The following is a 14,689-nucleotide window of genomic DNA, read 5'->3' on the forward strand; positions in this document are numbered from 1 at the left end:
TCACCTGCCGGGCTGTCCCGCCGAGCCGTCCTGGTCGAGGGCGCAGGCGGCGCTGAGGGCCGCGGCCAGTAGCTCCATGGCCGGCGGCGGCAAGCGGCTGCCCAGCAGCTCCGGAGGCAGCGGCAGCGGCTGTGCGGGGCTGGGGGAGCCCGGGCGGTTGCCACGGTAACCGGGGTAGGAAGGCAGCAGCCTGCACGGGAGGGAGAGGGACCTTGCAACCACCCCCGGGGCGCCCCCGCAGCGCCACCCCCCCGGCCCTCTGGGCCCCCAAGCCTCCCCAGAGAGCCTCTCTGGTCTCCTCAGAGTCTCTCCTCAGACACCCCCTTCTCCGAAAGCGTCCCCATGCTCTCCCTTAAAATCGCTAGACAGCCTCCTCAAATCCTCTCACACCCTCCTCACAGCCTCCCCTCACACTCTCCTCAAAGCCTCCTCACAGATTTTCCCCACAGAGACCCGCTCAAAATCCCCTCAGAGCCTCCTCGCGGGCTTCCACCAACCCCTCAGAACCTCCCTAGCCCTTTGCAGCCCCTCTCCTCGCTCCCAGATTTCCTCCGAGGCTCCACGGAGTTCTGCCAAATCCCGGAGGAGCTCCCTCAGCTTTCCCCAAAGACCCCGAGATCCTTTGAAGCCCGGCAGTTCCCAAGCCCCGCTCCCTCGGAGCCCTCAGAGCTCCGCCTGACCCCTGAGAGTCAGAGGGTCCCCGAGAGCTCCTCAGAGCCCCTCCTGCAGACCCTCTCAACACCACCAAAATATTTTCCGAGCCCACGCAGACCCCTCAGGTGTCGTGTCGTTCCCCTCCTTCCCAAGCTGCCCTCTGAGAGCCCCCCACCCCGGTCCCGGTACCCCTACCCGCAGAGACCTCCTCAGTTCCCCGGTCTCCCTCCAGCGCTCCAGCGCAGGTCCCTCCTCCGCCGGGAGGCTGACTCCCTCCTCCCCAAGGGCCCCCCTAAAAGGCATCAATCCCTGCCCCAGGGACCCCCCACTTTCACAGGCCCCCCTACCTCCATCCCCCCTGAGCTCCTGCAGAGGGGCTTCTTCCCTCGATGCAGGGAAGCCCTTTTCTCCGTTCTCTCCCTCCCTCCCCAGCAAGGCACCCTCCCCCAGCGAGCACCCACACAGCCCGTCCCACCTCATGCAACAGCCCCTCTCCTCCATGCACGGCCACCCCACAGCGGGAGGGTGTCCTGCCCCGGCACTGACCTCCCGTCCCTCAGCCCCGGGGCGCAGCGCTGCCTCCCATCCCCTGCAGCTCTCTGCTTATGTGTGGATGGCGCCGGCTTTGAGGGAGGAAAGGGGGTGGCAGAGGGGGGTTCGCCTGAACTGCTTACAGATCTGGTGCATATGGTGTACTTCTTCAGGAGTGAAACCCTGAGATGGAGGAATGTAACTGGGAAACTCAGCCTAATCCCTCCTGCCGGGAAGCGCACTCCTGATTATCCCACAGGATTGGCTGCTATCCGCCTCTCCTTCTCCGGCAGGGCTTCGCACCCGCTCGGTCATTTCCCTCATCTCCCCTTCCTTAGCGTCGCTACTTCCATAAGGATATATTCCCTCGTTTAGGAAGTAAGTATCTCAGTACTCAGTAATCCATATCTGTCTTCGTTCAGGTAATTGTTTTTCTGCCTCAGGGATAAATCCTTTTGAGCTCCAGAGTACGGTTACATACTTGTATCAGTTCAAGTGCTTGTGGACAGGTTGGGTGCAGCTCTTCACCACACGTTAATAGCCCTCAGCAAAAAAATATGTCATCTGCACCACGTTGCAGCTGAGGAGTTAACAGAGGGAAAATGCTCTGCTATTCCTTGTGCTTGCTCTCTCCCTGTTGCATAAATAACTGTGATTTTTTTTCTGTATGTGATAGAGTAATTTATGCAACAACATAAAATCGGTGTGTTGGTCTGTATGTGCAAAATGGCTTCCTTTTTACCATTTTTATATTGGTTTTGCTAAATGATATGTCAAGATAGCTTTTAATCAGCACATGACAATACGTCCAGAGAAACTCCTTCAGCTTATGTGAACTAGATCTAGATCTGGCACACTGGAGAGCTCAGTTGTTAAGTCATTAAGAAGCAAAACGGGAAAGAAAAAAGAGCTGAGAATGTCATTGAGGGCTCAGAGAGGGCTGCGTGTGATCCTTGTCCAGTCCCAGACCAGGAGGTCAGAAGAACCAGGAAACCAAAAGGAAATACCAGGGTGAGGGTGAGAGCTGGAGCCTGTGTTGTACTTTCAGAGGAGGATGAGAGCCTGATGATGTGGCTGAGATTGTCACTGGATAGATGGTCAGTATGGGTTATCAGCCATTAAACACTGGGGATCAGGGGGCTGGGGGAGCCAGGTGAGTGAGAGGGTGGCCAAAACCTTGTGGAAGGGATAAAGCAGCAGCAACTATGTGAAGCTCATTTTTTGGTGGCTTGTTGCCAGGGCAAGAATATTGTCAAGGGTTTTAAAGAGTGGGTAGGGTTCTTAAAAGCTTCTTTCTTAGAAAAAGGGAGCCTCTTCATTACCCTGAAATCTGGAAAATCAGATATGCTGTTTACTGTTGTCTCAAGGGAAGGACCAAGAGCAGTGAGGAGTTCTCTCTAGTATGTAAAGTGAAATCAGTGTATAAGCTCTTAAGTGACACTACTAGAATGAACATATATCTAAATATAACTTTTTGATGTATTAACTGAAAAAAAAAATCTTTCAGATTTTCAGTTGCTTCACTCTCAAGAGCTAAATTTGATGGAAATTAGAATTGTTTCTTAGAAAAATGTCTGGGTCATGCTATGAAAAACATTCAGAAATAGAAAGCATCTTCTTATGATACTGTAACTGGTAACTTGATCCTGCCTGTCTTCCCTTTTCTTTCACTTTTTCCAACCTAATTTTATTTTTGGTCTGAGATGAAAACTTGAAAATATCACAGAAAGCAGTAATGATAACAAACCCAGTGGAAGCTCTGGAGAGGTGAAACACTAGCTAGGAGTGAAATGCCCTCTGTGGCCATGGCAGGCCCAGCTCGTGTTTCTGTCTCAGAGAGCTGCTACACTGTGTAGCAATGACCAGTACTCTACTTGTCCTTCCTTTAGGGCTGTTTATTTTTTCATTGTAATTCGATCTTTCAAAAATGTTGTTCTTTCTTCCTTCCCAGTCTTATTCTTGTACTTCACATTGACATACAGAGAATATAAAAAACATAAACAAAACAAGTGCCCGAGAAATACTTTTTCTCCCAACTGAGGTGACAGAGTGTTCCCAGCACTCATGGGACTGGAACAAAAAATTATATTTAGCAAAAAGGAGATATTTTTGTCCTACAAAATTTGCTGGGATTTTCTAAGTCTTGCTTTTTTGTTTCAGGACAAAACAGAAAGCTTTTAAAGTTTGACATGGAAACTAAAGGCAGGCAATCAAGTTAATCTGTCACAGTGGTCTGGCAATTGGGATCTTCATGCTGGGGGTGGGGGACCAGGTCAGAGTCAGAGATGTGCTACTCCCTTGCATGTTACTGCCTGTTCCAGGGCAGGTTTGTCTCTTCCTGGAGCTGCTCGGCTTTCTCTGATCACTCAAAAAGGTTCTTGAACATTCTGAATGCCTTATTCACCTTATTCTGATACTACTTTAAGTCAGTCAATACTGAACTGTTTCTGTGAAGTAGAATAGCTATAAGATGCCTCCCTACTTCCACAATTGTTAGGATTTTGTATGCAGTTTAAGCTCACCTAGCTGCTCAATTCCACTTTTCACTTGACTCCCTGAGGCAGATTTCTACCTCTGCTTTTATGCCAGCACTCACTCAAGCTTATCCCATTCACAGAAGAGCAGGTCTGGGCAGTTAAGCTCTTGGAAAATGATTTTTTTATTTTTTTTTTGTAGAACTAGATCTCTGTGCGTATTGTCTCACTACAGAGTGAGCTCAAAGTGAGTGCCAACAGAGCAGAGGTAGCAGATGTGCAGATGGGTGTCAGGACCACAGCAGTGCCACCTTGGATAATTATTCACTGCTGTGAAATGCAGGCTCAGGCCTGGAAAGGTGCCTACTCCACCTGATCTTAAACATGAGGTAGGAGTTTAGAGGAGGTGTACTTTTCTCTCTCATAGTAACAACAAGAAATTTGATACAGAGCCTGAAGAGTTTTTCCCCAGTTACCAAAATGAGTACAAACTTAAGATGACAAACCAGTTTTCTCACCAAAATCCATCCAATTCTTCCTAAAGCTCCTTGTCTAGTTGAAGGGAAAAAGAAAGAATCCAACTACTAGAACAACATACATTAAAGCCCTGTAATAATCCTCTCACATCACTGTAGAAGTGGTGCTGCGTGCCCTCTGCTCTTGTTGGTGACAAAAGCCATGCAGTGCCCTAACAGACCAAATTCCAGTTTTGTCCCCGGAACTCTTAGGGTCTGCAAGCATAAAGGCACTGGAAATGATCCTTGATGGCCGTGCTCTACTGACATGGTTCAGCTCCCCGTGGACAAAGGGAAGGAGGTTTGAACTTGCACATGTTCTGCAAGGAAGGGTTTGTGTTGTTGCAGACTGTTTCCAGCTTCACTGGAACTGCTGCTGGAAAAGATTTTAAACACTGGCTGACCTGGTCCATGCTGTGTTAAAAATGTGATGATTGATGAGAGTTTATAATTAGTTTATCACAATTACCTCATTTAAGTTACGCTTGAGGGATGAATTCCCAATCTTGGTTTGTATTTTCAGGCACTAGTAATTCTGAAAAATGAGTAATCATTTGAATTAAGATTTATTATGTGTATTTCAACTCAAAAGCAATCCTTAGAATAAAGCCCTGCAAAGAGCTTGTTTTCAAATGAAACTGAAATGCATTTCTAAATGTTGTCTTATAGCAATTTTTAGAAATTAAATTTCTTCTTCTAGAAAGTAAAAAGAGAAGAGCTAGCCCAGGATATTTTATTCATGCAAAATTCCCCAAACCCTTCTAGTCAGTGGGAGTTTCACACCAAGAAAGGCCACAAGATGAGGTAAGAAGCACTTTTTAAATCTGAGCTAACCAAATTATTGAGAAGTGTGAAGTTATTAATAGATTTGAATGTTATACCTACTCAGGGACTTTTTCATACCTCAGTTTCATTCAGGTTCCCTCTGTTCATGTGTATTTTTTAACAGTGATTTTGGCAATCGGTATGTCTGGGCACTTTCTATTCCTGATTTTTGACTTTTTAATGGTAGATGGGTGGGAATTCTCATCCCTAGTATTTTTAGATCCTAAAGGCTAGGAATAAATCTGTTCTTCTTAAGCTCCTTAAGCTTTCATCAAAACACCTTAGTTATATCTGTTGGGACTGGCAGACTTACAAATAACTAAAAATGTTCAGGAATTCCGTTTATGACATCTTTATGTGCTTCTAATCTTTTGATGCTCATAATCATCAAAGTTACACTTTTACTTACTGACTGTCTGCCAGAAACAAGTTATTTTTTATATATATAAAAAAATAACTATTTATTAGACTTAGGAAAATATGATTGGATCTCTATTAAATGAAAACAGAAATCCTGTTGTTCTCCCCTTCAAGAAACTTTGCTTTCTGTTTATATGCAAAATGAAATTTTTGTTTGAGAGGGCTTTATCTTTTCTGCACTCATGAAAATCCATAGAATTATAGGCCCTTTTCCACTGTCCACAATGCACACAAATTTTAGACTTAGATTTTAGTACCTAAAATTCCTGAGCCTCCTGCCCATGGAGAGAATGCATGTTGTGCTGAGGGCTGAGAGAATTTCTGATATCATAGCTGTAAAAGCTGCCTGGTCCAGATCTAGGCACTGTGAATAAAGGCCATTTCTGCAATCAGCATGATGAGAAAACCACCTGACTGAAAAACAGAAGGAGCAAGACTCAAGCATGGAGAGAAAGAGGTTTACTTCTGGACCAGGGGGCTGCTATGAAGAGAGGAATTCACCCAGAACCAGATGCTTCAGGAAATGGTGAACTGGAAAAGACTGTAAAATTTGGCACTGGAGCTAGGAGGAGGGGTGGGATACTAAGATTGTATAAGGAGCAAATGGTAAGAGCCTGTGGACAAAAAGGACACTGAGATATGAGCCACAGGGGGCGAGTGAGAAGAATGTGTCTGGGAAATAGTAGGCTGAGGAAATTGTGTGGGGATTTACAAGTAGAAACTGATAGAAAAGGAGTGAAACAGAGATTGATGGAGAACTTGGGGGTCAGGGCATGTCCAGATGAAGCAGATCAGATTGGGAGACCTGGATGGCAAAGCCTAGACCTTGCAGGGTAATGAAAATATGAGTGGGCTGAAAAACCTGGCAAGAGGAGACTGGGTGGAATGGGTGGGCAGGCTGGGATTGGAATCTCCATTGGCTATATGCTGGAAGGATGCTTTATTAGAATTGTGTATATTATTGCTTGCTATTCTGTGTGATCCTGTGAAATATGATATTTTTACAGTAATGACATTTTAATACCTACAGTGGCTATTTTTACTGAAAATGTATTAGTTTTTAAAATACTTCTCCCTGAAAATATGGTTGATCTTAGACTTTTTAGGATGCAGATTGCACAAAAAGAGGGATAGTAAAAAAAAATCTATTTATCTATCTCTGAAAGAGCAAAAATTTGTTGTAGAGCAACAAAATTTAAAGATTTGGTCAACAGGTGTTTGCATCAGCTATTCCTGACTTCACCACCTGCAATTGAAGCACCCTTGGCAGCATAAAGAGAAAGCAACTTTAGGAAATGTATTTCATAAGTAGAAGGAAACTTGGTCAAGTGTGGTATAAATCCTTTTGCAATCCAGGTCCTATAGTCTCCAGAGGCTTTTCTTGCTCTTCTGGTTAAATCAGGCTATAAAAGCAGTGCCCTCTGCTGCCCAGGACCGAGAGTGCTGGGCTAAGGGATGCTAACCCAAACTCACATGAGCAGCCTTCAGAGTGCTCTGCTATTTCACATGTGTAGTGTTTCTCTCTAATACACGTGTTTGCAGGAATTCAAACAAGTTAGTTTCCCTCTTGCTGCTGGAGGTGACTATTTGTATTCACCATTGTAGCACTTCCATTCTTTGAGCTCAGATCAAAGGTAATCAAAGGGTTTTTAGATGGTTACTGTTTATCTGAATTGGAGGTTTCATAAGCAGCATAAAGAAATTATTTGCTCTGTATGGTAGACCAATGGCCTCCATGAGCTTTGCAAAGTGAAATTCCATACTGCATTTCTCTTCCAGTGGATCTACTGTGACAACTTTCTATGAGCTTTACACAACTGTTGCCATACCGGGGCTGGAAGGACTGATCCCAGTGTGAAAGAGCAGCTTTTTATGAGTTCAGCTCCTTCCCTGGTCACTCTGGGAAGTAGAAGTTGTGCTAGAACAACACTGAACAGCACTGAGATGCTCAGGGCAAATCAGCCAAGTTGTTGGGAAGTGACTTGTCATTGCTGGGGTTTAGACCTTTGTACAAAGGGCGAGACTGAGAGGAAGCTATGGAATGTTCTGGAGAACTCCAGAGGGATTAGGGGGAGCTGGAGATTGTGTAAAAGAAAGCTCATGGGGAAAAAAATATCATTTGAGCATAGTTAGACATAAAAATTCTCTTAGGAAGTATTTTATAGATTGCCCATGACCATCCAGAGTTTGGAGGACCAGCAATAATGTTTGAGGACATCTTTTGTTCAGACATCAGTGTTCTGAGATCAGTGAATTACTCTACTATTCTCAGAGCTTTGAAAGACATGTAGATTCAAATCAAAATCCCATCTGAGTAAAATGCAGATGACAATTTCTTTTCCTGAGCTCCTTACTATGTTCCCCAGCTGTGTTTACTTCCTGCCCTGAACTATGCAGCATGGCTATATGTGAAATGACATCCTTGCCTGTGAAGAGCCCATTTGTGTCAGACCTGCTGGTTATCTTCATGCAAGGAGAAGGTATTGTGACGGCCCTAGTATTTATATGGTTTCTGTAGGATGCTTCTGAACGTGAAGAGATGCAGCACTGCTGCCCCACTTGCACTCAGGACTGTGGTGATCCACTCCTGAGAATGTCCTGCTCAGAGGTGCCTGTACTGTCCCTTCTGCAGAATTGCTAGCTTCTGCTTTCAGAAGAATGGTTAGCTGGAAGGCACCAGATTTATTCTTTTGGGTTAAATTAAATGCATTTCTTGAGACTAGCAATAATATTTTAAATTACTTTATCTGCATAATGGCCATTTTTTCCAAATAGAAGTGAGATATTATTGATTACTACAAATAATGTCAACTTTTTAGGCTCTTGCAGGCTTTCCCAATGCAGATTTCTAGTGGCTCTCTTATTAATTACAACTGATCTTTTGGAGAAGGAAAGAGGACATGAGATGAATTTGAGCTGGAACTTTGGTCTCATTCTCTGTTAAATCTCTGTGCTCAGTTTCAAGAGATGCCACTCAGCAGGACTGCCTGCTTTTAGCAGACACATGACTTAGAACCTGTACTGACCTGCCAGGCTCTGTGCACAGCAGAGTCTTTGATAAAACTAACTCCTAGCACAGGCTCATTGTTTCCAGCTCCAGGGAGAATCAGAAATTGCACATTTCAGAGCTGCCTAAGTGTCAGTGTCAGGATGTCAGACTGACAGTGATGATTATGCCCCAAGGAGAGGAAGACAGATGGGTCTAACATCGCAGCAGACTGTGGCTGTCTAGTTTCATATGCTCAGTTTATGGCCAAGGGGCAATCAATTTTAGCCAAGGCAATTAATTTATTTAAATCAAACTTGACATTTGGCTAAAATTGTTCTGTTTGAGTCCTCTCCATAAGGAAAGGTGCCTGGGAAAGCACCCAAGACAGCTGGTCTCAGTGATTAGGACCAGACGGTGCAGAAGGATGCATGCCCCCTTTAGAGGACACATGCTTACTGCTTCCAGCTTGATCTACAATGGAAGGAGGGACTATCTCACAGTTGTACACACAGGAGGTGAGTAGCTGGAGAAGGAGTCTGGGAGAAAACCTCAGTTATATTTGAAAGTGTAGGGATAGGTAGCTGCTCCTCTCTCTGCCTGGCTGCAGTGGTGAGAGAGCAGGAGGGCAAATTTATTGGATATATGTAGATTTCTGAGTTGTGGGACCAGGGTCTTCACTGGACCTTTGTTCTTGAGGGATTTAAGCCAAAAAGGACTACCTCACTGAAAGCCTCTGTTGTTTATCAGTTCTTTAAAGTAAACAGCAAACAAAAAGTCTGGATACTTTAGAAAACATATTTGTAGCTACTTCTTCAGCTATAGAATCCTGTTTTTCATGTGGGATTGTGTAACAGTCTTCAGGAGAGCGCTCTGTGAAGGCCAAGAATAGGATTACCCTGATTTTGGGATGTTCCATAATGAAATGCCCACAGGCTCTCCTATTCTCAAGTAACTGCTTAAGGCAGTCTGCCCAGTTTGCTAACATTGCTGGGTGATTCTGCACCACATTCCCTTTTTCCATCTTCCCCACTCTCTTCTTGTTCCCCCTTTTTCCTTCACTGTCTTCCTCAAGCCCACACTGACAAAACCCTTTTACCACCATGTTAGTACTATACTGTATAAGTCATTAAGACTGAAAGCAGCACCACAAGTCAAGGTGAGAAGGCATGGATCAGAGCTACAGCTTAGTCCAGCTGTCCTTCCCAAAAGAAGCATTCTCACTCTGACACCACTCTAATTAGTTTTCAGGGAAGGCATGGGGAATACCCTGCATGGGAACCTCCTTACCTTTGGATCAATAATTCATCTAATGTTGTTTGATCAGAGTTTGCTGGAGATGGTGATCCCTTATGAGATAAAACATTCAGAGGCTCTTTGATGGGCTCATTGTTTTTGAGTGAACCTGTGATATAAAAGAAAGCCAAGAAGGTGTTAAAATAGTAATTTTCTTTATTTACCTTTACTGTATGTAGTGGTTTGCTGACACCAAAGGCAACAGAAAGACCATAGACACAAAGGTGGTTACATTTTAGCTTTGATTTTCAAACAGGATCAGTGTCATCTGCTGCTTTTCTCAGCTTAAATGCAGCTGAGAAAAGGTGAAGTTGGATTTAGGGTATCAGTTCTTAGGTATGGGAGTAGCACTCTCACCACTGCAGGTTGAGTCCCAACTTGAGTGATTTTCAGTGCAATTATTTAAGCAGAAAATGTTCAGCTGTGTGTGCCTATGCATGCCAATATTTGGTTTCCCAAATTAAGGCATCATTACTGCTCTGCTTTCAGGCACACCGTAGATGTTCAGTTTAGTAGATAAATCAAGGTTAGATTTGGTGAGATAGAGCTCTACTTTTAATTGCTTCTTCAATTTCCTTCAGATGAACCACTGATCCTTTCACAGTGAGTCAAAGTTGCATTAAGTCCAAGGCTTACTACTGCAGTAGTTGGCAGGAGAGGGTGCATTTCACTTTTCATATGAAATCTCCCATTGTTTGAGGTTTATTAATAAATGGCCTTATGTTTTTTATTAGAAATATTTTGGTCTAAGTCATAATTCTGTTTGTCTTTCACACTGGTGACAGCACAGTCAGGTCAGTGCTCTGACTGAAGCATACTTCTGATGCACCCTTTTAATCAATTTTCAAAGGGAAGGGATGACATACAGAGTTTTAAAACCTTCTAAAATAGAGCCAAGACCTTATGAAACAGTAATTTGAGTTATTCACTTTGAATAGTTTAAACACTATATCCTTCTGTCAAAGAAGATTGCAACAATTCTTTTTCCACTTAAAGAAAAGCATATATTATGTTTTACAGCTCCTAGGCTATAAGTCAAAACTGGGCTGCTTTGGCCATCCATAGCAAAGGGTGCTTGTATGGAAGCCTTTCCCTCAGATGGATTTAGATAATTTTAAATTGTTTTTCTGTGATTGCATTACTTGAGCTTTTATTTTTCTCATTTTCTATTCTCCTCTGTCTTTTTTGTCGCTTCCTGTATTCTTGCCTTCCCCTCTCCTCTCCTCCAGTTGTTCCCTGAGCAAAATGAGAACAGGTTAACATTTGAGCTTGAGTCACATCCTTGGATAGCTGCTGTTCAAATGGGTTGGAAGGCAATATAAAATAACTCACCCATCCCTTGCTTCCAAGCATGTCAGCAAATGCTGTCCTAAGTTCCTGCTACAAATGAGGCTGGTTTAGAAGCACCCTCTGTCCAGTTTCAGGGAGATGGAATGGTTTCAGGGAAATAGAGAGAGAGAAATGCTGCTTACACAATCCTAGCTGGATTTAAAGGCCGTAGCTCTGAGGAGGACTTGCTAGTTACCTTGGAGAAAGAACTATTGCTCCTAGCCCAGGTCTTGCTGTACAGACTGGAGAAAAGACACGTTCCCAGTGTGTCTTGCTGAACAATTGCAGACATGGAAGGAAAAACCCTGTTTGGAACCAATCCTGTTTCAGCAGTGGTAATATAGGGAGGGGAGTGGCCGAGAAGCACAGGTCAGCCTCGTGGATGCTCTAATGAATTGCTAAGAGAGAAGCCCTTCTCTTAGCTTGTCCTTCCTCAATGACACTGGCCAGATATAAGGGATGTCCTCCTCTGCCAATGTCCTGATGCCATGATGCTGCAGGTCTAGGAAGAAGGTGAGTCTTTCTGTGCCGGTGCTGTTGCACTGGCAGCTGCAGGTCGCAGGGGTGAGGAGCTCCCCGGCAGCTGTGGGGACGCTGTGACAGCCGGGAGCAGGAGGGAGGGCGGGGCTGTGCTGTGCTAGTTCTGCAGCAGTGCTCTGGGAGGCGGGCAGAGCGCGGCTGCTCCGGTCCTTTTTGCACCCGCAGGGTGGAGACCAGCTCTGCTCTGGCATAGGCAACACTCAGTTTGTCCACAAACTTCGTTGCAACGGTAGTAGAATATTAAACAGGAGCTCTTTGCTGCTGTCTGCTTGGAAACTTGGAGAAAGGAGGGAGTTTTCCGTCTGTCCATGCCACGGAGTTGAATGGACCTTTATACTGCTGAAGTAGCATTGGCGAGGCAGGCGGGATACACTTATTTTCTTGGGGACATTTCCCACACCTCTTTTACTTGAGGGGTGGAGCATGTCTTTTTTTTCTTAAAGAACTTGGTCTACTTTCAAGAGGTGGCTTGACTGTTACATATCAAAGTAATAGCTTTCAGTGGTTTGCAGAGCAGTTGAACATAAACAGTGATGTATCATTTTGATTCATACAGCTATCCAAAGTTCATAGTCCAGTGCATTGATTCTGTTAGATTATAGCCTGAAGATAGAATAGGTAACTTTGCTGGGAAGGAGTTTTAAAATTCAGTTTCTCAAAGCACCTGGGAGATGGAAGCAAAGGGCATTTTCTATGTTTCCAGTTCCAGGTCTCTCTCATTTAGGACTTAGATTAAAAGAACTTCAATTTCCTTCATGCAGCCTGGTTTTCAGTGCTTCTCAGTGTGTTGCAGTAGCTCTTTTCCTAGCCCTCTCTTTCTTCTTTCTCTTGCTTCTTTCACAGACATCAACTAAGACAAGGTTCCAGCCCTGAAACCTGAAAGATGTCTGGTTCCAGCCTGGCCTTGTAGTCATGCTGTGTACTGTTCATACTCAGGGAAAGCCAATTCATTCCTTTTCTACTGAAGCTATGGCTGAATGCATGCACGTTCTGGATGGTGTTCCTGTTATTTCAGCCTCCTTGTTAAAGGGAGCCTAGGTGTTTCTTACAGCTCTCTTCTGTGCAAAGTAGCACTAACTGCACTTTCACAGAAGTCTTGTTCCTCCCTCGTAAGGAACCATTGCCACTTCCTCTGGTTTTACTGACAAAATGTAATGACATTACATTTTGAATATGTAACTTCTGTATGCTAAAGAGGTCCCTACTTCATCGACAACTTCATGTCTAAGTTATTTTTCTCTTAGAAAGCAGAGGGGTGGCAGTGCAGAGTCCCACATATGTTTAGATTCTCTGTCATGAAGTGTCTTTAAACATCCAACCATTCTACATTTCCAAGCCGAGAAAAGAAGAATGGCACTCCTTTGCCTGCTGTGCTGTAGGGCAGGGCTGTTCTGTTTTGTGCTGACTGCTGAGCTGCTTTCTATCTTCCTGTCCTTCTTCTGTTCTATTGACTCCTCTAGCTCCTAATCTCACAGGAAAAAGCAGCATAATGCTGTTTGGGTCAGTACTCACCTGTGGCATGATGCACGTGCATTGTCTCTCTTGAAGTCTTCCTTTTCCCTCTGTTTGGCAGCCTCATGGATCGGTAATACCTGGAATTTCTTTGAATAGCAATGTAATGTGTGTGCAAGTCCCCCTCATGTGTCACTGGGTTAGCACCTGTTGACTCTTCCTCACCTTCAGAGACCGAACCTGACTCTCTTAGTACCTGCTGAGAATGGCCTTGCCAGAGCCCACCAGTGGAGAGCCTGTGGGTGGCTTCTCTCCCATGCTCTTCCATGGCTTCCAGAGCTCGTCTCTATGGCAACTGAGACAGTGGATCAGCAGCAGCGCAGCACAAGGCAGGTAGCCTCCACAACTCCATCAGCTTTATCTGAATTAGAGCTGGAGACAGACAAAACAGAACGTAACAGGAGAAGAGAGAACAAAGTTCTTTTAAGTTCAGAGGCCATAGTCCATCATCTGTTTAGGATGACGGGGACTTTACAGGACTTTTTATAGGAGATCGTTCTGAGCTCATCACCTTACAAGCCTTATTCTAATGACCTGAACATTGCTTTGATATGCTTATATCAAATGGTTGTCATTCCATGACATATGGCAGATATTACTGGAAAAATGTTGTATTTTGGTTTGTTATTACTGGTTATTTAGAGTGTATAGCAGATAGCGGCTGTGTCCTTTTATATGAGGGTGAAAATATTATGGAATAAGAGGTAAAAGCTGAAGAGAAAGCTCTGTAAATCTGTCTATTATCTGTGTACTTCTCCATATAATAGAAGAATTAATACCTTTTACAGGGCTGGACTTATCAACACCATTTACACCTGCTGTGCAGGTAAGCAAAGAAAAATCCGTAACTGTCAAGCATGAAGGTAGAAGAGACAAGATTATATAGTGCAGGGGCTTGATTTCCTTTCCCAGAGTTCTCCACAAGTGCCAGTGTACCTCCTCAGGGACACAGGGACTTCAGCACAAAAATCCTCTGCTCTGTGTGTCAGTATGTGGACTATGCCAGGACTCCCAAGAATTTTTAGGCACATCACAACAGCAAAACATCAGTTGATCCCTCAGCCTTTGCAGGACTGGGTAAAATGTGAACAGATTACTTAAGCATTCTCTGGTCCTTTGCTGAATTCTTTCAGCTGTCAAAGTCTTTCTGAGTATATAACATGATTTTGTGACTGATGGGGCTGTCATGAGTAGTAGAAAGAGATGCTATATAGGAAATGTGAATATAAAATTGACAGCAGGCTGAGAGAAGGGCATAAAACTGCGCTGTGGATTAGTTAGATACTGTTTTAAGAAGTCACATGTATCACTGGTTTGTTATGTTACAGAATATCCAAGACACAAGATAGCTTAGAAAGAAAGTGTTTCAAATTTTTTATGGATTTTCTGCAATCTCTGTGAACCCATATGTTCCACAGATATTTCCCCTGCTTGTCCCTGGGGTCACTCCAGCAGATCCTGGGACATCAACTGTGAATCCTCTGCTTTCCAATATTTTTGAAGGTGCTATGATGTATCCTTATAAAGAGAAGGTGACTCCCTGAAATCATGCGCTGGGCGTAAGCTTCTTGGCTCTGCAGAGGAGAAAGCCTGCTTTCTTCTTTCAT

The 14,689-nt window shown here is 44.2% G+C and overlaps 2 protein-coding genes across 6 annotated transcripts in view; one reads left to right on the forward strand and one right to left on the reverse strand.

The window, feature by feature from the left end:
* The window catches only part of NGEF (neuronal guanine nucleotide exchange factor), a 48,083-nt gene that overhangs the window by 23,800 nt on the left and 9,594 nt on the right, over positions 1-14,689 (reverse strand). Inside the window, exons 3-5 of one of the 3 annotated variants that reach the window (XM_015637179.2) lie at positions 13,083-13,454; positions 9,696-9,810; positions 5-190 (exon numbers count right to left, since the gene is read on the reverse strand). In XM_015637179.2, coding sequence (XP_015492665.1) covers positions 5-190; positions 9,696-9,810; positions 13,083-13,350 — 569 coding nt within the window. In that variant the 5' untranslated portion in view covers positions 13,351-13,454. Of the gene's footprint in view, positions 1-4; positions 191-1,001; positions 1,087-1,200; positions 1,296-9,695; positions 9,811-13,082; positions 13,455-14,689 lie in introns of those variants that run through there. The other 2 variants (XM_015637180.3, XM_015637181.2) reach the window with 2 other exon arrangements.
* NEU2 (neuraminidase 2) overlaps positions 1,438-14,689 on the forward strand; it is a 36,214-nt gene continuing 22,962 nt past the window's right edge. The window contains exons 1-2 of one of the 3 annotated variants that reach the window (XM_015637185.3): positions 1,438-1,563; positions 4,875-4,978. In XM_015637185.3, coding sequence (XP_015492671.1) covers positions 4,914-4,978 — 65 coding nt within the window. In that variant the 5' untranslated portion in view covers positions 1,438-1,563; positions 4,875-4,913. Of the gene's footprint in view, positions 1,564-4,720; positions 4,979-14,689 lie in introns of those variants that run through there. The other 2 variants (XM_015637189.3, XM_015637187.3) reach the window with 2 other exon arrangements.

This window comes from Parus major, chromosome 9, assembly GCF_001522545.3.
Source record: "Parus major isolate Abel chromosome 9, Parus_major1.1, whole genome shotgun sequence".
Lineage (NCBI taxonomy): Eukaryota > Metazoa > Chordata > Aves > Passeriformes > Paridae > Parus > Parus major.